The 24359-nt window shown below is 41.2% G+C and overlaps 1 protein-coding gene across 2 annotated transcripts in view; it reads left to right on the plus strand.

Annotated features, from left to right (window-relative positions):
- Positions 1 to 24359, plus strand: part of LOC126106361 (uncharacterized) — a 126381-nt gene that overhangs the window by 95704 nt on the left and 6318 nt on the right. For both annotated transcript variants that reach the window (XM_049912612.1, XM_049912613.1), the window contains exons 7-8: positions 5894 to 6024; positions 17223 to 17493. In XM_049912612.1, coding sequence (XP_049768569.1) covers positions 5894 to 6024; positions 17223 to 17493 — 402 coding nt within the window. The remainder of the gene's footprint in view (positions 1 to 5893; positions 6025 to 17222; positions 17494 to 24359) is intronic.

Consider the following 24359-nt stretch of genomic DNA (forward strand, 5'->3'; position numbering starts at 1 on the left):
CTATTGGAACTACTGACGGCCTTGGGAGAGACAGTCCCGACAAAACTCTACCATCTGGTGAGCAAGATGTATGAAACAGGCGAAATACCCTCAGACTTCAAGAAGAATATAATAATTCCAATCCCAAAGAAAGCAGGTGTTGACAGATGTGAAAATTACCAAACAATCAGTTTAATAAGCCACAGCTGCAAAATACTAACACGAATTCTTTACAGACGAATGGAAAAACTAGTAGAAGCCGACCTCGGGGAAGATCAGTTTGGATTCCGTAGAAAAACTGGAACATGTGAGGCAATACTGACCTTACGACTTATCTTAGAAGAAAGATTAAGGAAAGGCAAACCTACGTTTCTAGCATTTGTAGACTTAGAGAAAGCTTTTGACAATGTTGACTGGAATACTCTCTTTCAAATTCTAAAGGTGGCAGGGGTAAAATACAGGGATCGAAAGGCTATTTACAATTTGTACAGAAACCAGATGGCAGTTACAAGAGTCGAGGGACATGTAAGGGAAGCAGTGGTTGGGAAGGGAGTAAGACAGGGTTGTAGCCTCTCCCCGATGTTATTCAATCTGTATATTGAGCAAGCAGTAAAGAAAACAAAAGAAAAATTCGGAGTAGGTATTAAAATCCATGGAGAAGAAATAAAACCTTTGAGGTTCGCTGATGACATTGTAACCCTGTCAGAGACAGCAAAGGACTTGGGAGAGCAGTTGAACGGAATGGATGGTGTCTTGAAGGGAGGATATAAGGTGAACATCAACAAAAGCAAAACAAGGATAATGGAATGTAGTCGAACTAAGTCGGGTGATGTTGAGGGTATTAGATTAGGAAATGAGACACTTAAAGTAGTAAAGGAGTTTTGCTATTTGGGGAGCAAAATAACTGATGATGGTCGAAGTAGAGAGGATATAAAATGTAGACTGGCAATGGCAAGGAAAGCGTTTCTGAAGAAGAGAAATTTGATAACATCGAGTATAGATTTAAGTGTCAGAAAGTCATTTCTGAAAGTATTTGTATGGAGTGTAGCCATGTATGGAAGTGAAACATGGACGGTAAATAGTTTGGACAAGAAGCTTTCGAAATGTGGTGCTACAGAAGAATGCTGAAGATTAGATGGGTAGATCACATAACTAATGAGGAGGTACTGAATAGGATTGGGGAGAAGAGGAGTTTGTGGCACAACTTGACTAGAAGAAGGGATTGGTTGGTAGGACATGTTCTGAGGCATCAAGGGATCACCAATTTAGTATTGGAGGGCAGCGTGGAGGGTAAAAATCTAAGGGGGAGACCAAGAGATGAATACACTAAACAGATTCAGAAGGATGTAGGTTGCAGTAGGTACTGGGAGATGAAGAGGCTTGCACAGGATAGAGTAGCATGGAGAGCTGCATCAAACCAGTCTCAGGACTGAAGACCACAACAACAACAACATTGATTAAAAATAATTACAAGCCTCTATAAATCAAAATTACACATTTAATGTCAAATTTTGATTCAATCTTTTGCATATTTTAACGGGAAATTAACCATTAAGTAATTTCTTGGAATTTTTTTTATTGTTAAATTTTTTTTCCGTTGTATTTTTAATTTTGTTCCGTTGAGGTAGGGTATATTAAAAAAAAGAAAAAAAAACAACGAATGAGGGATTAAAAATATGTTTCATTTAGTAGAAAGTTAATCGATGTTTCCTATATTTTGACGAGTACATTCCGACGGATGATACTTGGTATAAAAACAATCAAAACATTTGTACTTTCGACACCACGAACATTGTATGAATGCACATTCGTTTTTGTCGCAATCACATCTGTATTTTCTTAAGTCCACAGGAAACGCCACTGCATTGACGTTATGGAATACTTCTTTTTGCGATGGATCTAGCTTCGCGGCATGCCAGGCATATCTGTAACAATATTAACGATGAACTTGTAGTATATCTGAAAATCCAAGCAAGCTATCTGAAAATTGAAAATAATGCTTTATTCACGTACTTTATCATATTTTTATATATCAGAGCCTGCAGTTGGTCATGTACCAGCGAATTGATTTTTACCATGTCCTCCCTGGATGTGATTTCTATCTTGTGTTGCAATAGATACGCAGCGTTTTGGAGTGGCGAATGTAATTCTTTGTTTGGCAGTAAAAATGTACATTGCATGGCTGACAAAATGGTGTACGTTGCGGTGGTATCACTGATAGAGTACAAGTTGGTAGGCCATCTTCATCGTTGAATTTCATTTGATGCAAGTCCGTGGAGGTTTGCCCACCCCACGAGTCAACAATGTAGAGGAATTGATTATTTTCCACGTATGGTTGAATTACTTCATCCAAAAACTTTTTGCACGTTTGTTTGTGCAGTTTTCCGGACTTTGTCGATGTGATGTGAACATTCTGGTGTTACTCCATATATCTGTCGACGTCTTTTCGGGTTCAGGGGCCGAACGTTCCAGTCACTTCTTGGAGGCAAACAGATACTGTAGGCAGCAGTTCTCCAGACAACGTGATTGCATATTGCACAGTATATGAGTGCGTCAATTTAGTTATTTGTCCCACAGCAATTTCGCTGACTTTTTCACCTTTGTGGGACAAAGTGCGCCTGCTGCTTATTTTGTTTTCACATCCTGTTTGATCTGTATTTATGATATAATCAGGGTTGAATCTCATGATTATATTGATTGTTTGCTGCTAATATTTTGTAGCGATTTCCAGAAGCTCATCTAAAGTTCTCTTGTCTTTCTCACTGACATATTTTGTTACATCCCGTTGAGATTTCTGATGCAACAATTTGAAGCGACGAACCCAAGATTCCGATGCTTTGAAGTCAAAATTTTCATCCAGAAATTGAAAAGCAGCAGTCATTGCCCAATGTTGGAGCATCCGTGTTGTTACGAGGCGTGCTCTCTGGTGTCTCGCCTCGATAAACCGTTCGTAAACATACAAATTGAGTACTTCCAGTTTATCATTTCGCATCCCTCCTACTGTGACTTGGAATCTCCACTTTGACAACTGGGTTTTGCTTTTCAATAATCTCGTTGAATGTTTTTGTAACATTTTCAATGACCACATTGGATGAAGTTCTGCCATCTCCACAGCCTTGACTTTCACTGCATATGGGATTCTGGTCCGCTCATTCTATCATCTTCTTCATTAGAATACGAAGAAATGGGTGTTATTTCTATTTTTCATTTTTTCCATGTGTCACTTCCATCGTGGCTTGCTTCGGAAGGACTTGCAACATCTTCATTGTTGGAAAATAACACTTCTTGGTCAATGAATGTCATAGTCCCGTACCTGTCTAGAAATCATTTGAACATTTCTCTGCCGATTAATGAAGAGTGTTCACTGATGTTGGAACTCGCTGATTCCAGTATAAAGTTGTTTTTGATAAGTAACCACCGTAGACAATGCATTGTGTCTGTTAACTCCTGCCGTTCTTCGTTGTTAGGTGGAGCCCACCAAAAACCTCCTTGGTCTTCCACCAAATGTTCAATATTGTCAAAATTACACTCACTGATAACTCATGAACAACTTGCACTTTGCTCCATTTTAAAGGATAAACGTCTGCACACTTCAAAGCCAAGCTTTCAACTGACGAGAAACGTTTATTCGGCAGTTATAACCGTCGCTACTCATGTACACAGACAGTAGAGTCCTTTTATTTGTGGAACATCAGGTACAAATAGGGGAACACCAACGTTCACAGACCATAAACAGGATTAGGCGCGACGACATGTCAACGATCTGACAGGTATAAAATTTTCTAGGACCCTGTCCCAACATTTGTATGATGGGTTTATGATTATTTTTGATGAAATAGTTTAACAACTTCTCTCAGTATTCATGTAAATAGGCAAATTTATGTATGCCAATGTTTTAATCCCAGTTAATTTCCTGTTAAAATAAAAAACAAAATGCAAAATACTGAAACAGAATGTGACATTCAATTTGTAAATTTGATTTATAGAGGCTTGTAATTCTTTTTAATCAATTCCAAATTTTCATGAGTAATTATAGATTAAAAGAAGCATTTGAAAAATAAGGACACAAAAGTAGCACACACGGGTCTCGGACCAGGGTCGCCTGGATGGGAGTCTCACTCGCTTGCCACTCGGCTGCTCACTCATTTGGCACAATAGTGAAACTTTTCTGTATATAAAGGGCTGCCCACGATGCCGCATTGGCACCTACAATTTTAGGGTGTGACAGGTGCCTACCCATACTATAAGCAGGCGAAGTGGGAGCTCATAACTCGATGCACCTCCCAGAAGGTCCCCTCAGGTAATAAAACACACACACACACACCACGGAAAAGAACTGGAAATCTTTAGGATATCCAGAATCTCACATTGTGACGATGAATGCGGTAAATAAAGGAATGTTTCCAGAATGAAATTTTCACTCTGCAGCGGAGTGTGCACTGATATGAAACTTCCTGGAAGATTAAAACTGTGTGCCCGACCGAGACTCGAACTCGGGACCTGAGAAATGCCAATTAACTATACAATATCTTCCAGCTGCTTCAAACAAATTGTAACAGTTGGAAGCAGGAAGCACAATACTGTTCAGTCTAATCCAATTCGTTGATGGGTCAAAAACAGATGGTGTTGGGCCAAGGGTATATGGGATACAGCCTAGACTAGAGGCTAAAATATTTCTAGGCAGAGAAATATCCACTTTCATTATGTATATGGAGGGTAATGTACATAGATGCTACAAGGATCATGGCAATTACATTCATTTGGACAGCCAAGCAGCTCTGAAATCTCTATCATCCCCTCCTATGAGATCAAAGATCATTGCAGAATGTCATGAATCCCTTGTGGCTACTGTAATACAACAAGGAAAACCTGCTCCGGTCCCTGGTCACTAAGTTAACTGTCAGTTAGGTGACAATACAATCTGAACTACGTAGCTGGCTCAGAAAGCAACACACACAACTTTGGATGAAGATCCAAAAACAAAAACATGCCAAACTAATGATGCTGATGACTTTTTTAAAGAGAGATTCTGTAGTCCTGGGCTTGAAGAAGAATCAAATTAAACTCTTGGTAAGTTTAATGATTGGGTATGGGAACTTTGAGAAACATTTATACACAATGTGAATAGAGGAAGAAGTCCCAAAGTGTGGACTGTGGTATGGGGGATGAAACTGCACCTCATTTAATCTTTCAGTGTGAAGCACTGAAGGCCAAAAGACACAAAATGTTTGACTCACTATTTCCTGAAGGTATTGTGTTGAACAAAGACCTGCTATTCTTTAAGGGCATTGTCTGGCTGTAGTAGAATGACACGAAGAGATACAGCACATAGTTTCTGTGCAGACTACACTACAGATAGTTAAGACCAATGTTGTGACTCTGCCTGATCGGATCAAATCAATCAAACCATATCTTACATTTCTCTCGCCAGCAAACAATGCCTGTTTTTCTTTTGGTTATCAGTGCAACCTGCAGTCTGTATAAACCCAGTAATCGGAAACTTCTGTATTAGTTCCTTCATCAGTGAGGGAAAAGGGATAGTGTGGGGAAAGAGCACGCATCATTCGAAGGTGAGAGCTCATAGCAGTTGGCTCTCTCTCATCCTAAGTGCTGGGTGACCTGTCCTTCTTTTCTAACCAATCCCTCTTTCCTCTCAGAGAAAGGAACAAAAAGTTCCAAAAGCTGAGACAATTTTTCTCTGCGTAGTTCTTGTGTAAATACAAAAGTTTCGTCTCCTAAAGGTGAATACTGGCATGCCATTCCTGATACCTCAAAATTTTATTGTAAATTCACCTTGTTTTACTCAATAAATCATTCTCATTAAGGTTAAGGGAATTCTTTTGTAGTCTAAAATACATTGAGTTTTTCTAACTCTGAAGGTATAAATGTGCTTAAAACTGTGTTTTGTATTTAGGTGAAAGGACCACTTCAGTCAACATGTGTTAAATGTGGACACAATAATGGAACATATTCGGATAATGCCTATTACAACATAAGCCAAAAAAAAGAAAAGTCAATGCCTGGAATGTATGAAAATAGTAAAAGGTATGTGGAGCTGTCTTACAGACATATTTCTTCAAAAGTTTGCCCTTCAATCATCGGTAGTGGTATTATATATGCCCCACTTCACTGTGTGACTGAAGGGATACTGCTCAACTGGATTTTATAAATTTGTCTTGACTCGTAGGATCTGCTGTTACTGGGAGAATGACAAATTTTCTGTACTGGACAATGAAAATTATGGTGAACGGATACAGTGTAAATGAAACAAAGTAAAAAAAAAATGTAAATTCCATGTAACTGAAAGAGAACTTAGAACCACTTAGATGAAATGTCAGACACTCTTCATATTTTTGTGGATGATGCTCTTGACTGGAAGGAGATTCCAACATCAGACTAGTGAAATGTGGGAAGACCTGCAGAGGAATGACCATTCTTGTAGGGACTGGTAACTCTCAAAATCAAACCTCCACTTTCATTTACTACTTTCAAGTAAGCAACGATCTCTTTTCCGGTGAAAGATCATCTTTTAAAATACTGTCAGTTGCTGTCAACTGAAGCTTCACTCAAGAACTGCTTTTCAACACAAAGATATGTAACGAGCAGTATAACAGTATGTTGTCTCTGTGTGTTCACTTTTGCATTTATTAGACTAATCTACTCTGAGACAGTTGCACAGTATTATTTCTTCAGTGATGATAAGCAGTTGTAACTTTCAGAGTGCAGATGTGATGTGTTTTATTATTATTATTATTATTAAAATGAGCATAGATTTTTGCAGCAACCTCGAGGTGACAGCATTGTTTCTTTAGCTACATGATGACAAAGTTTTCATTTGTCCCTCACACTGTGGAAGTTTTTATAGTTTTTTGTATTTGTGTACATGCCAATTTTAATTTTGTTTGTAGCATTAACTGTCACTGAAGTTCCTCCTTTTCACTTGCTGTTAAAAGTACCTGAAGATTAGCTTTATGAAAAGGTAAGTTCAGAAAACTTAAATTTATAGACAGATGTGATGGCCAATACTTAAGTTCTTGAGATGCAACTCCCAGTACTAGCAAGAGCTATTCACAACAAAAAAATATGTAATAGCACTTGCCACATTCGGGGAAAAAGAGTTGGTTTGGGACGGTTGAGTATGATGGTAGGTTACTCACGGTCCCTGTAATCTGGTAGTTAGTATTTGACATTTTAGGTTTAAAGTAGCAGCATTATCATGTCATTTAGCATGGGCAGCCATGCAGTGCATCACTCTCTACAGCAGTAGAAAATTGTTTGAAGCCTGTACCTTTCACAAAAAGAAAGTAAAAAAAAATATATATATATCACATTCACATACTATATAGATCTCTGCAGTGTGTCTCAGCACGTCAAAAATCTGTTCTCAGTTTTAATTAGGGCATGAGCTATATTAATATACTTTGAAACAAGTTACATTTCCCCTTTTGCAAACAGTTTTAAACTTACAATGTCACGTCTCAAAAACTATTGATCTGCCCTCATGAAGTTACTGTCAAACCATATCTTACATTTCTCTAGCCAGCAAACAATGCCTATTTTTCTTTGTTGCCTTTGTGGGCATTTTATCTTGTATTACCGAATGATATGGAGTGTTATTTACAACAATTGGAGTTTTTTTGTTATGTTTTGAAGCACAGTGTCTTCAAATCATTTCACAAAACCTTTGCAGTTAATCTCTTCATGGTAGTCAAAGGTCTTGTTTGAACTGAATAACAGCCACAATTATTGTCTTTCCTATGCCAATCAGACCTGCTATACTACTGCTTTTGGTATTGTCTGTCCAGGTTTTTCTTAAACCCACATTCACTCATGTTCCATACAAACGATACTGTTAATAACTTGTGGCCAGAAATAGATTGTAGGTGAGTCCTAAGTTTTTCATGACTTAGTAACAAGGACAATTTACTACCCTTAAATAGATCCACTGCTACAAGGGTAGAATGTAGCTTGTTGACTGTTAGATACTCCTACCTTGAGTAGCATCTTCCAGCAAAAGAATAGAGCTTTGTAAATCTCTAGTGTATTGGGCAGCGGACTTTCAAAAGGGTCTTACAGTAAACATTTGTATTGACTGACTGGTCCCCATTGTGGTAAAAAATGCACCAGTGGAATGCTGCATTTATCCCAAAGTACAGTATGCTTGACTTATTGAGGTGTCAGGATTTGCTCATCTTTAGTCTTTACTGATGATGCAGTGTGCCATTTCGTTGATTGTTCTTTTGATTGAGGGGTTTAAAAAGTTAGAGAAAAATTGTCAGCACCTTTGTTGTAATATGTCTAAAGGTAAAGTCTAGATGCTTTTTCTTGTCTCTCTGTAACTGTTTTTGTCACCAAACAAGCACACAGTTCTTGAAAATTCAGTTTTTAAGAAAGAAATCATATTGAAATTTGTACAAATTTCTGAAAATCTGGATACAGTAAACTCTCTGTTTTCCTTTGAGTTCATCTGCATGAACCATTTCTACGTTAACCAAACACTTTGTTCGTCATCATACAGCTCAGCATGTCTTTCATTCCACTGTGGGAACCATCTTTTCACCCTTGCATCACCATACCTGCCAACCTTCAAAAACCAAAAATCAGGAGATTCGGTTTTAAAAATCAGGAGATATGAAAGATCAAAAAGCTGTGGCTCATTTTTGTATACACCTAAGACAACTGAAAAGTTTTCCTTTAAGGGGAGCCGGAGGTGCCTATGCTGCCCATGTTAAAATCACTAAGTTTGAGGAACATTTATGAATAAACTACCAAATAGAAAAATTTGAATTGTTTTTACATATAGAGTGGTTTAGTATTGCAGTTATGACAGAGGGATTTTGGAGTATCTTTTCTAGTTTCCTTCCAATTATTTTTTTTATTAATGACACAAATATTTTTACAAATAATTGCTTTATAATTAAACTGAAATGAAACTACTGAACATATTGCCAAATGGCTGTGTTACAATGTAAGTTTGACCACTAGGAGTGCTGTATAAAAATTTCATCTCTCTAGCTTGAGTGGATTTTGAGAAAATGTTCCTTATATTCGAAAAATTCTAACTTACGGGAAATGGCTATCAAAGTTTCTCAATACATTCCTGCACTATAGGATGGATTATCAGGGTCTTCTTCTTCATCCTCCAAAAGCTTCCTCTTCTGTCTTCTTTTCTGGCCTGTTGTTCCATCATACTTCATATGCCTTTCTCTTCTTTCTGCTCCTCTTATCCTTTCTCTGTCAATATTTCTTAGTGCTCGTACAGTGTTCACCCCAGTTGTAAATCCTAATGCCTTCAGAACTTCACACTTCACACTGTTCCCTTGGTTGTAGGTTGCTATTGCATCATAAATGCCAAAGTGCAGTGTTTTTATGCTTACAAACACCCTTTTAGGAATCACTTTCCAAATCAAATTGTTTATGCTCTCATTAGGATTCTGCGTCTTTCTGTGTAGATGTTTGTGTAACAATTCTGGCTGTGCTAAGTCATGAAAAATTGGTTTTATTGCATTTATCACAGCTGCTGGCAAACCATGTTTGTGATCATAGTCCTTTTTTGCATTATATTTGCACCAGGAATCTTTTGGGCACAGGCTGTGTTGAGGGTATTCATTGGACGAGGCAGTATGAAGGAACAATGCCCACACTGCTTTTCACATGTCACTAACATTACTAGTATTTTGCCTTATAGCATACCCATAGTATCTCTGTAGACGTTCAATCACCTCATCAGTAAGCCTGCCTCTCCCTCCTATTGTCTTTCCATCACTGAGCTTACTTGAACCCAAAGTTTGTTTGAGCCTTCGAAGCCGTGCACCCATACGCTTTTGCACATGCCCAGTGCATTCCAACTTTTCAACTACGAATTCATTTCCATATGGTTTCAGTTCCTCTATAGTCTTGAAACCTTTGGAGTCACTATCCCCAAGGTAGTATTTGTACCTAACGTTGTATCTGGGAATTGAACGTTCAAAAATTTGTGTCACTCCATCCACTTCCATTGCTCCACTTGATTCACTAAAATTTGCCTCACAGGTTCCACTGTGCTCTCCTTTGATTTTATTTTTGCACCTACAATGTTTTGATAATATTGCAACATCTGTCACTTTTGCACTATCACCACAAGTAGCAGTTACAACCTCATTCAGGGATTTATGACCCCTCTTTTGCCAGGAACCATCTAATGCCACTACCAAATCCCTAGAATCACCGTTCATTTCTACAGATTCCTCCACTGCTTCCTTCATGGTTTTCAAAGCCACATCTTCAACAGAGGATCCTACCAGTTCACAGTATTACCCAAATTTACTTGGAGGCGATGGCAAGTTCATAATACCACAAAACAGTGTACCAGCAGCAGACCCTTTTCCAATGGATCAAAGACCATACACAAGTCGAACATTCACATCAAACACTCTAGATCGTCCATCTTCACCAAAGAGGCTGGCATGTGAATTGTAGAAAGTCACTTGATACTTGCAACATGCACAGATTATCTTCATCTCACAAGCTAAACCAAAGTGCTTTGTTATCTGTAGTCCCACTCTTACACTTGAACACATTTTGCACAGAACACTTTCTTTCAGCACAGAAGATAATAATCCAATATTCAGTACTTCGTTAATATCATCACTGTCACTAACATATTCACGAAATCTGTCACTTCCACCAGTCAGCTTCTTGCTAGAAGATGTCACAGGGTTATGGCCGGCCATGTGTTGCTTAGCAGAAGAATGCACTGTTTCAGTAATTGTAGTATCGCAATTTGGTATTAGTGTTAATTTTCTTTTCCCTACGTTCTTCCTCTTCTTATATACACGGTTACTAAAACGTGGCATCGTAACCAGAACAACACTTTACACAAGACGTATAATACTACCAACAACAGGCGCAACACTGAACTAATTCGAAACGGTAAACAGCAAAGAGACGATGTTCCGCGCTCTTAGCGCTTCATTTGTCACAGAAAACAATGTAGCCAACCCTTGCACCCTCGCTGTATGCGTAACATAAGGCGCTGTATGCGTAACAGGCTGAGAAAATCCCAAGCAGTTCGCCAGGAAGTCACGAGAGGGTGTTAGATGCATTCAGCGGCCGCCCATTTCCTCTGCAGGCGTGGGGGAAAATGGTAATAACTCCACTTCTAGGGCGAGTAGAACAATAATTCAAAGTTTACGTTGAAGAGGAATGTTCCAATTAATTTTCGGTAGCAAAAAAAAATCGTAATTTTTTGGATTTGACCACCTCCAGCTCCCCTTAAGGCGCCACAAAGCTATATAATGGCTAAAAAAAAAAGTAAAGAAACATTGGAAATACCCAAAATGTTGAGTCCGTAACCCTTATTTGTAGTTTCGCCCAGCTAATTGCTGTTAGGTTGGGATGTTTTTTGGCATTAGAAAAAAAAGTATGATCGCCGTAAAACAGCATCCACAATACTGTTTTGTGACACACACGAAAACTAAAAATAGGCTTGCCAACTGGTTCTCCGGTGTATGTTGAAATCTTAACACAACCACTTCTTTTTTATGTTTCGGGGGCAGCATCTACTTTCTCCTCATAAGATTTCACATGTTATATCTCTGCATGTTCGAAGTTAGCTAGTATTGCACATTTTCAGGGAAACTGTCATTACAGAAATTCGTAAAATTCTCATATTTAACTCTAGCTTTGTAGCCTATTAGTATTCAGTATTGGTGAGAAACATTGGAACAATCATGAGAACATGTACAATACCTTTCTTCTCACAGGTGAAGTAGAAGCTGCTTCTGCTGTAGGAAACATTGCAGAATCTGAATAATGATGATGTACTAACAAACTAAAACAGTTACCAAATATAATTGTAGTTCACTCTTAAAATGTTTCGAGATAATACCCATTAGTGTTCTCACTTATTTAACAATGTTGTTATCCATTCACATCAAGGTCTATCATTTCCTCGTTAATTAAATTTCCAATACATGATGAGGATGGAGAAAATATGGTAACATGTTGTTGTTGTTGTCTTCAGTCCTAAGACTGGTTTGATGCAGCTCTCCATGCTACTCTATCCTTTGCAAGCTTCTTCATCTCCCAGTACTTACTGCAACCTACATCCTTCTGAATCTGCTTAGTGTATTCATCTCTTGGTCTCCCTCTACGATTTTTACCATCCACACTGCCCTCCAATGCTAAATTTGTGATCCCTTGATGTCTCAGAACATGTCCTACCAACCGGTCCCTTCTTCTTGTCAAGTTGTGCCACAAACTGCTCTTCTCCCCAATTCTATTCAATACCTCCTTATTAGTTGTGTGATCTACCCATCTAATCTTCAGCATTCTTCAGTAGCACCACATTTCGAAAGCTTCTATTCTCTTCTTGTTCAAACTATTTATCGTCCATGTTTCACTTCCATACATGGCTACACTCCATACAAATACTTTCAGAAAAGACTTCCTGACACTTAAATCTATACTCGATGTTAACAAATTTCTCTTCTTCAGAAACGCTTTCCTTGCCATTGCCAGTCTACATTTTATATCCTCTCTACTTCGACCATCATCAGTTAGCAAAACTCCTTTACTACTTTAAGTGTTTCATTTCCTGATCTTACTCCCTCAGCATCACCCGACTTAATTCGACTACATTCCATTATCCTTGTTTTGCTTTTGTTGATGTTCATCTTATATCCCCCTTTCAAGACACTGTCTATTCCGTTCAACTGCTCTTCCAAGTCCTTTGCTGTCTCTGACAGAATTACAATGTCATCGGCGAACCTCAACATTTTTATGGTAACACACAGGTATAATTATCTTTTCACGAAACACTTCACATTTCTATTGATTTAAGGAATTGAATGTTGAAGACTTAGCCTTTCTGAGAAATTCTTTGTTGAAGGTTTGCTGAAAGCAGTCACCCTGTAGTCTTGATTTTACTGTCAACAATCTCTCCAAATTTTCATCACCGGCAGATGATCTTAAACTGTGTCCTTGTTTTAGTTACTTGACTAAATATCCTCTCACATTCTGCATTACTATGAGGGACCATTAGAATACCTAACATAACACAAATTAATTTGTCAAATTTTAGGCTCCCATCACTATTTCTTAGTTTTCCTATCAGAGACCACTGCACATCAATTCTTTCTTCCTTTAAGATTTCATCCGGTATATCATATATCTGAAATGCACAAAACTGGGATTGTAATTCATCCATGGCATCATGCTGTTTACCTGCATCTGCATTCAATAATACTGGAAACTTTTCCACAAAATACTTTAGGGTAGAAAAGGACGCATTGGAAACAGATCTGATTTGCATAACTGTTGCATTCCTCAGCATTTCACTCGTCAATGAGAATTTGTGAACCATGTAGTCACAAGCAGCAATTAAGTATTTCCGAACAGAATTCCACCTTCTCATCATGCTTGAGGCAATCCACAAGTTGAGAAGTACAACTGCCAATGACCAAATCACAATCATCCTTCTGGTTTCTTCTGCTGTGGTAATAAACCTCAAAAGGAGAACAGGATTTTATCACTGTAGGTAGTACAAATTTAGACATCAAGTTCTGTAACGTGTCCAGCAGCAGATCTTGCAGTAAATGGATGTGAGGTACACTTAGACTGCAAAATTACATTTGTTTTGTCAAATGTAGGTATAACATTTGACAAAACCAGACACAAAGCCATATTTAAATCTGATGACAGAAACATTTCTTCACGAGACAAGTTGTACTTAATTGGGGAATCCTGTTTACTTATTTTTGATGTAGATGAACATGGAATTGGCAATTCACTAGCTCTTTTTCTTGAAGAGGCACTACTCTCAATTGGTGACTGTTTCAACTTCGGTATATGATAAGTTTAGAGACACCCAAGCTGATCATTCTTACCAGACTTCACTTCATAATTGAGCAGGCTGGTCAAAGGCTTCCACTGTTCCAGTAACCGAAGTAAACATTTGCTCACAGAAAGCCAACTGGTGCCCACATGCTTTTCTTCGTCTCGACATCATATAATTTCTGAAATTCTTTCAGTGAACCGTACTCTTTTGCAGAAAATAATATATGTCCAGTAAATAGTCATCAATCTGGAATGGCAGACATGCAGCTCCCTTTTTTGCTGCCAAATTTAACAAATGGCAGGGACAACCAACAACAAAGAGGTTAGGCATATGATTTTTCAAGAGACCTACAACTCCATTTTTCATTCCAACCACTACAGGGACATTGTCACAACCTATTGACAAACAGTTACTGAGTGGAATATTACATTCCTTCAGTGTGTTGAGAAGAAGTGTTCCTGTGTTGACACCAGTGGAATCTCTTTTTTAAGTTGGGGAGACATAATAAGGTACTTTCAATTTGTTGGGTCGTCTCATTCTAAACGGTAACAACTATGGGATATAAATTAGCATCCCCTTTGTTACTACCATGAATTGCAATAAAAAATGGCCATTTTTCAAAATGTCTACGATTTCTTCTTTTTCTTTTTTTGCCATTTCTCCGATAACTGCGACAGTTTTTGTCCTTCCGCAGCTGTTATTTTTCCGCTATACTGCTATTCGGGAACATTTTCCGGAGCAGGTGACTCGCATGGTCAGCGCAATTAATAGGCAAATTATGTTCTAAAATAAAAGATGTAAATAAACGTTCAGCACATCACTTTCACTTTTGTCGCTGAATTCCAGTTTTTTATTGTTATTGACGCACTTCAAATTGTCTCGGTGAGTTTTTGTTTCCACATGTTTGGAAACATCACTTTTTCCACCATGTGATACACAAATATCACATTGGCAAATGGTACAAAAAGCGAACAACGGGCCTCGACTCGATAATGCACGGAAACTGTTCCAAAAATTGTTTTAAGAAGATGGAGTTATATTTTTTGGCCATGTTTAAAAACAAAGCCCCAAATCAAAACACTACGACAATATGCATCAACACACGTCCAAGCAGAGCACTGTGCACTACCGAGGTTACTACATGTGCACTACGGGACACGGGTACATCTTTGACGAAATGCGCGGGAAAGAGGAAAAATAAATATCAGTATATAAATCACGCGCGACTTCCTGATTTCTATTAACTTCAATACGTATCGATTAAGGTCGACTAATACGCAACGAATTCTAGCAACTGTCAAAAAAATAAATAAATATCGTAAGTTTGACGATAACTAGTAAAAATCGGGAGAAATACTAGAATAATCAGGAGACGGGAGAAAAAGTGGAAAATCGGGAGTCTCCCCCCAAATTGGTAGAGCTGGCGGGTATGCATCACTGTTGGTGTTTTCTCTTCATAAATCTGTTGATGACTAGTTAGTGTTCTTCAATTCAGAAAACGAATTACAGATTTAATTTCGTTAAGTGGCAGGATTATGAGTCAGCTTTGCCCTTCAGAACAGGTAACATACTGCATAAACTGCACAAAGAGAACTCAAAATAGTTTTATCTCCATCGCTTTGACTGAAAGCAACTACCGTGCATACTCTGAACTATGATTGTAGTACTGCTGCGGAAAGTGAAAATGGAAGTTACAAGGGTCACTCTAAAAGCAATGCCCACTATTTTTTTTTTTTTTTTTTTTTTTTTTTTTTTTTTTTTTTTTTTTTTTTAAATACATCTTTTATTCTACATGTTTGAAAGTTTTACAGTGTGTAGATACATCCTTTAAGAACAATATTTTCATTTCTCCACATAATTTCCATCCCTCTCAACTGCCTTACGCCATCTTGGAACTAACGCCTGTATACCCGCACGGTAAAATTCTGGACCAGCGTGTTGGAGCCACTGTTTGGCAGCATGCACAAGGGAGTCATCACCTTCAAACCTTGTTCCAAGAAGAGTCTTTCAGTTTCCCAAAGAGATGATAGTCACATGGAGCCAGGTCAGGGCTGTAAGGTGGGTGTCCCAGTGTTGACCATCCGAGTTTTGTGATTGCTTCCATGGTTTTTTGACTGACATGTGGACGTGCATTGTCGTGCAACAGCAAAACATCCTGCTTTTGCCGATGTGGTCGAACATGACTCAGTCGAGCTTGAAGTTTCTTCAGTGTCAATCACATAGGCATCAGAATTTATGGTGGTTCCACTTGGCATGATGTCCACAAGCAAGAGTCCTTGGGAATCGAAAAACACTGTAGCCGTAACTTTTCCAGCAGAAGGTGTGGTTTTGAAATTTTTTTCTTAGGTGAATTTGCATGATGGCACTGCATTGATTGCCTCTTCGTCTCTGGTGAAAAATGATGGAACCATGTTTCATCACCTGTCACAATTCTTCCAAGAAATTCATCTCCACCATTCTCGTACTGTTTCAGAAGTTCGCTGCATACTGTTTTCTTGTTCCTTTGTGAGCCATTGTCAACATCCTGGGAACCCATCTGGCACAAACCTTTTTCAACGCTAACACTTTCAGTATTCTGCAAACACTTCCATCCCCTATCCCGACGTAGCGTGACAATTCGTTCACTGTGATGCGACTGTCAGCAGTCACCAATTTGTTAACTCTCTGCACATTGTCTGGAGTGTGTGCAGTACGAGGCCTGCCGCTGCGAGGACAATCCTCAATATTGCTGTGCCCGCTTTCATCACATAATCTGCTTGCCCACTGACTAACTGTACTGCGATCGACAGCAGCATCTCCAGACACCTTTTTCAAACTTTTGTGGATGTTTCCCACTGTCTCGTTTTCACAGCACAAGAATTCTATGACAGCATGTTGCTTCTGACGAACGTCAAGTGTAGCAGCCATCTTGAAGACATGCTGTGACGGTGCCACTCATGGGAACAGGTTGAACTTTAAGTTTGAAAATGAGCAGGAAGGATGTATCCGCACACTGTAAAATTTTCACACATGCAGAATGAAAACTATTTTTATAAAGATAGTGTGCATTTCTTTTGGAGTGACCCTCGTACTTTCTGGTCCTACCTTGTATTTTGGTCAGGGGTCAAGCATGAACTGGTTTGAATTACTGGTGTTCTGCCCAGTTGCTGTTCAGCCGCACTGGGAAAAACAACGGTATCTCTTAAACAGGTATTGTATCACGCAGTCTAAAATTGTCAATAGACTTAAAAGGCAAATGTCCATTTATAACATTAGAACTTTCTGTAATGTCAGTACAAAAAATTTTGGACACTTGCCATGTGTTTGGATGTGTATGCACTTTTCTATTATGGAAATATTTGCAGATCACAAACTATGTATAATCTTAAATTATTGATGGAAGTGAGATATGTGCAAACATTAAAGCAAACACACATTTCTGCAGGGAGGAAACTGAAGACAAGCCAAGCATTTTCTCGCAATCAGCACATGCACCTTTCCTGCCGCAACATACTCCAGTGGCAGCAGACAGCCCTTCCACGACCCGTTGGGCTAAGGCTGACTTCACTGGGTCCTTTGAAACTGGCTACTCCAGACGGTCCAGTCTGCCACGCCGGAGTCCTACGCCATTTGTCGATGCCCAGCAAGTCGTGTCACCTCTGCCACCATACGATTATGTGGATTTGAAAAGCGAGGCTAGAAAGGATACCACAGCTGTATGTTAACTTGTTTTTCTCTACCGTGCATGTCTGTATCTAAGAACAGTGTTTCATTGCATTGTCTGGAAGTATGTCTTCAGAGTTTGTCCATAAGTATAGCCTTATACACAATGAAACCCAGAACTAGAGCCCATTAGAATCCTCTTACCCAGCGCACACACACACACACACACACACACACACACACACACACACCTTCAGGTTATCAGAGGAAGTTCTGAATCCCTTGTTCTTCCCTAAAAAGGAAGTAACAGATCTGATACTAACACTTGTGGCAGATGTTCCAGGCTGGGATTTTAAGCTGCAGCCTAATTTCTCACAGGCAAGCATGTTACCATCTGAGATACCTGAGACTCTTTCATGAACCATTCTCTCATATTCCCTTCTGGCAGCATTTGTCTTTTACTTTCCAAACCTTACAGAAGCTCTCCAGCTTACCATTTATACTGGAATATAAATTATATTTAAAAAGAAAGATGATGAGACTTACCAAACAAAAGCACTGGCAGGTCGATAGACACACAAACAAACACAAACATACACACAAAATCTAGCTTTCGCAACCAATGGTTGCCTCGTCAGGAAAGAGGGAAGGAGAGGGAAAGACAAAAGGATTTGGGTTTTAAGGGAGAGGGTAAGGAGTCATTCCAATCCCGGGAGCGGAAAGACTTACCTTAGGGGGAAAAAAGGACAGGTATACACTCGCACACACACACATATCCATCCTCATATACACAGACACAAGCAGACATTTGTAAAGGCAAAGAGTTTGGGCAGAGATGTCAGTCGGGGCGGATGTACAAAGGCAAAGATGATGTTGAAAGACAGGTGAGGTACGAGCGGCGGCAAATTGAAATTAGAAATTAGCGGAGATTGAGGCCTGGCGGATAGCGAGAAGAGAGGATATGCTGAAGGGCAAGTTCCCATCTCCGGAGTTCTGACAGGTTGGTGTTAGTGGGAAGTATCCAGATAACCCGGACGGTGTAACACTGTGCCAAGATGTGCTGGTCGTGCACCAAGGCATGTTTAGCCACAGGGTGATCCTCATTACCAACAAACACTGTCTGCCTGTGTCCATTCATGCGAATGGACAGTTTGTTGCTGGTCATTCCCACATAGAACGCTTCACAGTGTAGGCAGGTCAGTTGGTAAATCACGTGGGTGCTTTCACACGTGGCTCTGCCTTTGATCGTGTACACCTTCCGGGTTACAGGACTGGAATAGGTGGTGGTGGGGGGGTGCATGGGACAGGTTTTACACCGGGGGCGGTTACAGGGGTAGGAGCCAGAGGGTAGGGAAGGTGGTCTGGGGATTTCATAGGGATGAACTAAGAGGTTGCGAAGGTTAGGTGGACGGCGGAAAGACACTCTTGGTGGAGTGGGGAGGATTTCATGAAGGATGGATCTCATTTCAGGGCAGGATTTGAGGAAGTCGTATCCCTGCTGGAGAGCCACATTCAGAATCTGATCCAGTCCCGGAAAGTATCCTGTCACAAGTGGGGCACTTTTGGGGTTCTTCTGTGGAAGGTTCCGGGTTTGAGGAGATGAGGAAGTGGCTCTGGTTATTTGCTTCTGTACCAGGTCGGGAGGGTAGTTACGGGATGCAAAAGCGGTTTTCAGGTTTTTGGTGTAATGGTTCAAGGATTCCGGACTGGAGCAGATTCGTTTGCCACGAAGACCTAGGCTGTAGGGAAGGGACCGTTTGATGTGGAATGGGTGGCAGCTGTCATAATGGAGGTACTGTTGCTTGTTGGTGGGTTTGATGTGGACGGACGTGTGAAGCTGGCCATTGGACAGGTGGAGGTCAACGTCAAGGAAAGTGGCATGGGATTTGGAGTAGGACCAGGTGAATCTGATGGAACCAAAGGAGTTGAGGTTGGAGAGGAAATTCTGGAGTTCTTCTTCACTGTGAGTCCAGATCATGAAAATGTCATCAATAAATCTGTACCAAACTTCGGGTTGGCAGGCCTGGGTGACCAAGAAGGCTTCCTCTAAGCGACCCATGAATAGGTTGGCATACGAGGGGGCCATCCTGGTACCCATGGCTGTTCCCTTTAATTGTTGGTATGTCTGGCCTTCAAAAGTGAAGAAGTTGTGGGTCAGGATGAAGCTGGCTAAGGTAATGAGGAAAGAGGTTTTAGGTAGGGCGGCAGGTGATCGGCGTGAAAGGAAGTGCTCCATCGCAGCGAGGCCCTGGACATGCGGAATATTTGTGTATAAGGAAGTGGCATCAATGGTTACAAGGATGGTTTCCGGGGGTAACAGACTGGGTAGGGATTCCAGGCGTTCGAGAAAGTGGTTGGCGTCTTTGATGAAGGATGGGAGACTGCATGTAATGGGTTGAAGGTGTTGATCTACGTAGGCAGAGATGCGTTCGGTGGGGGCTTGGTAACCAGCTACAATGGGACGGCCGGGATGATTGGGTTTGTGAATTTTGGGAAGAAGGTAGAAGGTAGGGGTGCGGGGTGTTGGTGGGGTCAGGAGGTTGATGGAGTCGTGACATTTTCATGATCTGGACTCACAGTGAAGAAGAACTCCAGAATTTCCTCTCCAACCTCAACTCCTTTGGTTCCATCAGATTCACCTGGTCCTACTCCAAATCCCATGCCACTTTCCTTGACGTTGACCTCCACCTGTCCAATGGCCAGCTTCACACGTCCGTCCACATCAAACCCACCAACAAGCAACAGTACCTCCATTATGACAGCTGCCACCCATTCCACATCAAACGGTCCCTTCCCTACAGCCTAGGTCTTCGTGGCAAACGAATCTGCTCCAGTCCGGAATCCTTGAACCATTACACCAAAAACCTGAAAACCGCTTTTGCATCCCGTAACTACCCTCCCGACCTGGTACAGAAGCAAATAACCAGAGCCACTTCCTCATCTCCTCAAACCCGGAACCTTCCACAGAAGAACCCCAAAAGTGCCCCACTTGTGACAGGATACTTTCCGGGACTGGATCAGATTCTGAATGTGGCTCTCCAGCAGGGATACGACTTCCTCAAATCCTGCCCTGAAATGAGATCCATCCTTCATGAAATCCTCCCCACTCCACCAAGAGTGTCTTTCCGCCGTCCACCTAACCTTCGCAACCTCTTAGTTCATCCCTATGAAATCCCCAGACCACCTTCCCTACCCTCTGGCTCCTACCCCTGTAACCGCCCCCGGTGTAAAACCTGTCCCATGCACCCCCCCACCACCACCTATTCCAGTCCTGTAACCCGGAAGGTGTACACGATCAAAGGCAGAGCCACGTGTGAAAGCACCCACGTGATTTACCAACTGACCTGCCTACACTGTGAAGCGTTCTATGTGGGAATGACCAGCAACAAACTGTCCATTCGCATGAATGGACACAGGCAGACAGTGTTTGTTGGTAATGAGGATCACCCTGTGGCTAAACATGCCTTGGTGCACGACCAGCACATCTTGGCACAGTGTTACACCGTCCGGGTTATCTGGATACTTCCCACTAACACCAACCTGTCAGAACTCCGGAGATGGGAACTTGCCCTTCAGCATATCCTCTCTTCTCGCTATCCGCCAGGCCTCAATCTCCGCTAATTTCTAATTTCAATTTGCCGCCGCTCGTACCTCACCTGTCTTTCAACATCATCTTTGCCTTTGTACATCCGCCCCGACTGACATCTCTGCCCAAACTCTTTGCCTTTACAAATGTCTGCTTGTGTCTGTGTATATGAGGATGGATATGTGTGTGTGTGCGAGTGTATACCTGTCCTTTTTTCCCCCTAAGGTAAGTCTTTCCGCTCCCGGGATTGGAATGACTCCTTACCCTCTCCCTTAAAACCCAAATCCTTTTGTCTTTCCCTCTCCTTCCCTCTTTCCTGACGAGGCAACCATTGGTTGCGAAAGCTAGATTTTGTGTGTATGTTTGTGTTTGTTTGTGTGTCTATCGACCTGCCAGTGCTTTTGTTTGGTAAGTCTCATCATCTTTCTTTTTAAATATATTTTTCCCACGTGGAATGTTTCCCTCTATTATATTCATATCATTAATTTGATCCCAACAATCACGGTTGTTATTGTTATTGTTATTGTCACTGTTACATTTCGTAGTCTTTTCTGTCATCTTATTTCCTTCTTCTGTTTTTGCCAGCAGTTTTACTTTCTATTCACCTTCTCCTTTTTTACCGTAATCCAGTATACAATTTTATCCCGCCGATATATACTCAACAATACGTAATAATACGTAACCCACTTCCAAACCAAAAATTTTTTTCCGCTTTCAACACTACCGCTGCTATAAAATCCACCGTTTCCAGTTCACAAACAGTTCCTTTCAGCTATTAAACAACCTTTTCGGCTAATTTTAATATCTTTTGCTTTATTTCCATTTCCGTTTTTCTCACATCATCGATCATTTTTAGCCGCTTCCCACAGGTTTTAACGTCATTATTTCTTCATCAGACAATTATTAGCTTCATTTCCATAATCTGTCACCACCAAACCACCCCTTTAATACATCCTCACGTAGTTTTTTCGAAATTCTCCCGTATTTCTCCACCCTTTAACGTGTTTTGGCGGCAACACAACCACCTAACCTTTATGCACATCATTATCTACCTACACAAGTTCACCACAGGATCAACAGCCCAGCTCTAACCAACCCTTTTTCGCCTTTTTTCACACCAGATCTCCATTTGCTTTCTAGTTTTACCTTTATCTCTCCCCATATATTTCTATATTTATTTTCATTTTCATTTCAGTCTCGTGTTCCACTTTCCACCTTCTAGTACCATGTCACCCTCACAACACCTCCACAACGACCCCATTAAGTTTTATTTACATTCCCTCCGCAAACATGCCTTCGCCTTAGCTAGATTACACTCCCATATTTTATTTTCTCAGGCTTGTCTAACACTTGGCATCACCCCCAAAGGCCTCACACTTAAAGTTCCCATCTCTGGCTGCAACCCTTCTTTCCATCAGTCCCTATACCAGTTCCAAACCGAACAATCCATTGCCCTCACCCACCTAATCCTTCACCTACACATCCACTCAGCCAATCAACACACCCATCAACTCCTGTCCCTAATAAAAGTCCTCAATCTTTCCTCTCCCACATCCACACCGGTTGTTCAGAGCATCCTCCTACAGGCCAACCGCAAATTAGAAAAGCATGCCACCCTCCACCTTAAAAAACTATCCAATCTCCTGGTTTCCCACCTCCGGAAAGGCAACTCACTCACCCTTCACAACCTTTCCAGCAAACCTCAACCTCCTCTCATTGCACACAAACCCAGTCTCTCCCATCTACTCAATCTCCCACTTCCAGCTCCACTCCCTCCAAAACCTCAAAATTCCAATCAACGCAATCTGGAACCACAACACCCCAATTCAGTAGTTAACCTTTCCTCCAAACCTCTCTCCCAATCCGAAACCTCTGTCCTATCCAAAGGCCTCACCTTCAGCCCCACTCCCAGATTTAACCAAACAGCCCTCGTCAAAGATTTACTGTCCTACACCCGTACTCTCTGCTGGAAATATCACTTTGCCACGAAGAAAAATGATCCTAATCCTACTCCTAATGATCCAACTCCCCAAGACACTATCCAAATTGAACCATGCCTGGAACAGTTCCGTCCTCCGTCACAGCGGGACCCACCTCCTCTTCCTCAAAATCACCCTCTCCTAACCTTCCAGGAATTTCTGACTTCCAGCCTTGCCTCTCAATCCTTCTTAAAAAACCTTAATCCTACTCCCAACATCACCACTGCTGAAGCCCAGGCTATCCGTGATCTGAAGGCTGACCGATCCATCGTCATTCTTCCGGCGGACAAGGGTTCCACAACTGTGGTACTTGATCGTCGGGAGTATGTGACTGAGGGACTGCGTCAGCTTTCAGACAACACTACTTACAAAGTTTGCCAAGGCAATCCCATTCCTGATGTCCAGGCGGAGCTTCAAGGAATCCTCAGAACCTTAGGCCCCCACAAAACCTTTCACCCGACTCCATCAACCTCCTGACCCCACCAACACCCCGCACCCCTACCTTCTACCTTCTTCCCAAAATTCACAAACCCAATCATCCCGGCCGTCCCATTGTAGCTGGTTACCAAGCCCCCACCGAACGCATCTCTGCCTACGTAGATCAACACCTTCAACCCATTACATGCAGTCTCCCATCCTTCATCAAAGACACCAACCACTTTCTCGAACGCCTGGAATCCCTACCCAGTCTGTTACCCCCGGAAACCATCCTTGTAACCATTGATGCCACTTCCTTATACACAAATATTCCGCATGTCCAGGGCCTCGCTGCGATGGAGCACTTCCTTTCACGCCGATCACCTGCCGCCCTACCTAAAACCTCTTTCCTCATTACCTTAGCCAGCTTCATCCTGACCCACAACTTCTTCACTTTTGAAGGCCAGACATACCAACAATTAAAGGGAACAGCCATGGGTACCAGGATGGCCCCCTCGTATGCCAACCTATTCATGGGTCGCTTAGAGGAAGCCTTCTTGGTCACCCAGGCCTGCCAACCCGAAGTTTGGTACAGATTTATTGATGACATTTTCATGATCTGGACTCACAGTGAAGAAGAACTCCAGAATTTCCTCTCCAACCTCAACTCCTTTGGTTCCATCAGATTCACCTGGTCCTACTCCAAATCCCATGCCACTTTCCTTGACGTTGACCTCCACCTGTCCAATGGCCAGCTTCACACGTCCGTCCACATCAAACCCACCAACAAGCAACAGTACCTCCATTATGACAGCTGCCACCCATTCCACATCAAACGGTCCCTTCCCTACAGCCTAGGTCTTCGTGGCAAACGAATCTGCTCCAGTCCGGAATCCTTGAACCATTACACCAAAAACCTGAAAACCGCTTTTGCATC

The sequence above is a fragment of the Schistocerca cancellata genome, chromosome 10 (assembly GCF_023864275.1).
Source record: "Schistocerca cancellata isolate TAMUIC-IGC-003103 chromosome 10, iqSchCanc2.1, whole genome shotgun sequence".
In the NCBI taxonomy this organism is placed as follows: domain Eukaryota; kingdom Metazoa; phylum Arthropoda; class Insecta; order Orthoptera; family Acrididae; genus Schistocerca; species Schistocerca cancellata.